At 50.5% G+C, this 1,308-nt stretch overlaps 1 protein-coding gene across 1 annotated transcript in view; it reads left to right on the forward strand.

Annotated features, from left to right (window-relative positions):
* Positions 1-311: 311 nt before the first annotated feature.
* Positions 312-1,308, forward strand: part of glipr2l (GLI pathogenesis-related 2, like) — a 40,774-nt gene continuing 39,777 nt past the window's right edge. The window contains 4 exon segments of the mRNA XM_085988179.1: positions 312-421; positions 529-637; positions 726-778; positions 781-828. Coding sequence (XP_085844305.1) covers positions 409-421; positions 529-637; positions 726-778; positions 781-828 — 223 coding nt within the window. The 5' untranslated portion in view covers positions 312-408.

Here is a 1,308-nt window from a genome sequence, read left to right on the forward strand (position 1 = left end):
CTCAGGGCGCATCTCTTCCTCGCCACAAATTGCTGGGTTATTTGCGCTCTGATAACGGCCAGCTACTTTCCCAGCCAGTGCTGGGACGTGCATTGTGAAAATCTGGTCGTTAAAGTGAACGTGGAGAGCCAGAATCAGCAGCCTGTGCTTGGCCATCTGGAGCCGCTCTGTGCAGCGAGTTTGCAGACACCAGCCTCCCCGGGGAGGGCGGCCCGGCCCCGTCAGCGGCTGAACGCGGCTCTCCAGTCTTTATCCAGGAAAAGGTTCCTTTTATTCCTTATAAGGCGGTGGCAGGATGGAGTGAGTGAATGAGTGAGGTAACCGAGGCTGAGCTCCGCCCCGTACCCTCGGCTCAATAACGATCAGCATCAGTTCGTTTACTTTAAAGATCTCCAGCAAGTACCGACTATGGGGAAATCAGGTCAGTCTTTTCACACTTATTTGGATCATTGCCCCGAGTGGGGTTTTTTTTTGCACCCCTCTTAAAAAAAAAATAGGATTTACATTTTAAAAAAATTATTATTTCAGCTTCTAAGGAGTTTTCCCGTGAAGTTTTAAAATCTCACAACGATTATAGGAAGAAACATGGCGCGTCAGGGTTGAAACTATGCAGCAAACTTTGCAAAGAAGCACAGCAGTAAGGACCTTTGCATTTTCTGAGGCTGTTTGGATGGTGAGCTTGTTGGCGGGCTGAGCTGATGGCCGCTCTCTCTCTCTCTCTCTAGGTATGCCGAGGCTCTCGCCAGCACCCGGGTCCTCAAACACAGCTCGGAATCCAGCCGGGACAGTGTGGAGAGAACCTCGCCTGGGCATCATACGATCAAGCCGGTCAGTGCATTTGATCAAGAATGAATGTGAAACAAAAACCTAAGGGACGATACCTGATTATTATTATTTAGTTTTTCAACTAGCAAAAGAGCTGTGTCAGTGCCTTTAGGAGGTGATGTCACACCAAGTAAAATCTGCACACTCTGGGTGAGCTTTGGATTCAGATGGGGAATTGGCCATTTCTGATGTGCAGCAAAACCAGGGCTGATCCAGAGCCCAGGGCAACCTCCTGCGATATAAACTGCTCTCCCCAACACCACGTGTCAGCCCAACTACCTCGTGCGGTTTGTTCCCTGCCAGTGATATTTATAAAGGGCACTCATTTATTATAACACTAGCTGGAGTGCCCGGCGGTGCCGAGGCTTTTTCGAGGGCATATTGTTGTTGGAAGAGAGAGAGCGACTGGGGGGGAAGAGAGAGCGACTGGGGGGGGAAGAGAGAGAGAGTGACTGGGGGGGAAGAGAGAGAGAGCGACTGGGG

The sequence above is a fragment of the Somniosus microcephalus genome, chromosome 5 (genome assembly GCF_052327205.1).
Source record: "Somniosus microcephalus isolate GS21.2 chromosome 5, FLI_Smic_1.0, whole genome shotgun sequence".
In the NCBI taxonomy this organism is placed as follows: domain Eukaryota; kingdom Metazoa; phylum Chordata; class Chondrichthyes; order Squaliformes; family Somniosidae; genus Somniosus; species Somniosus microcephalus.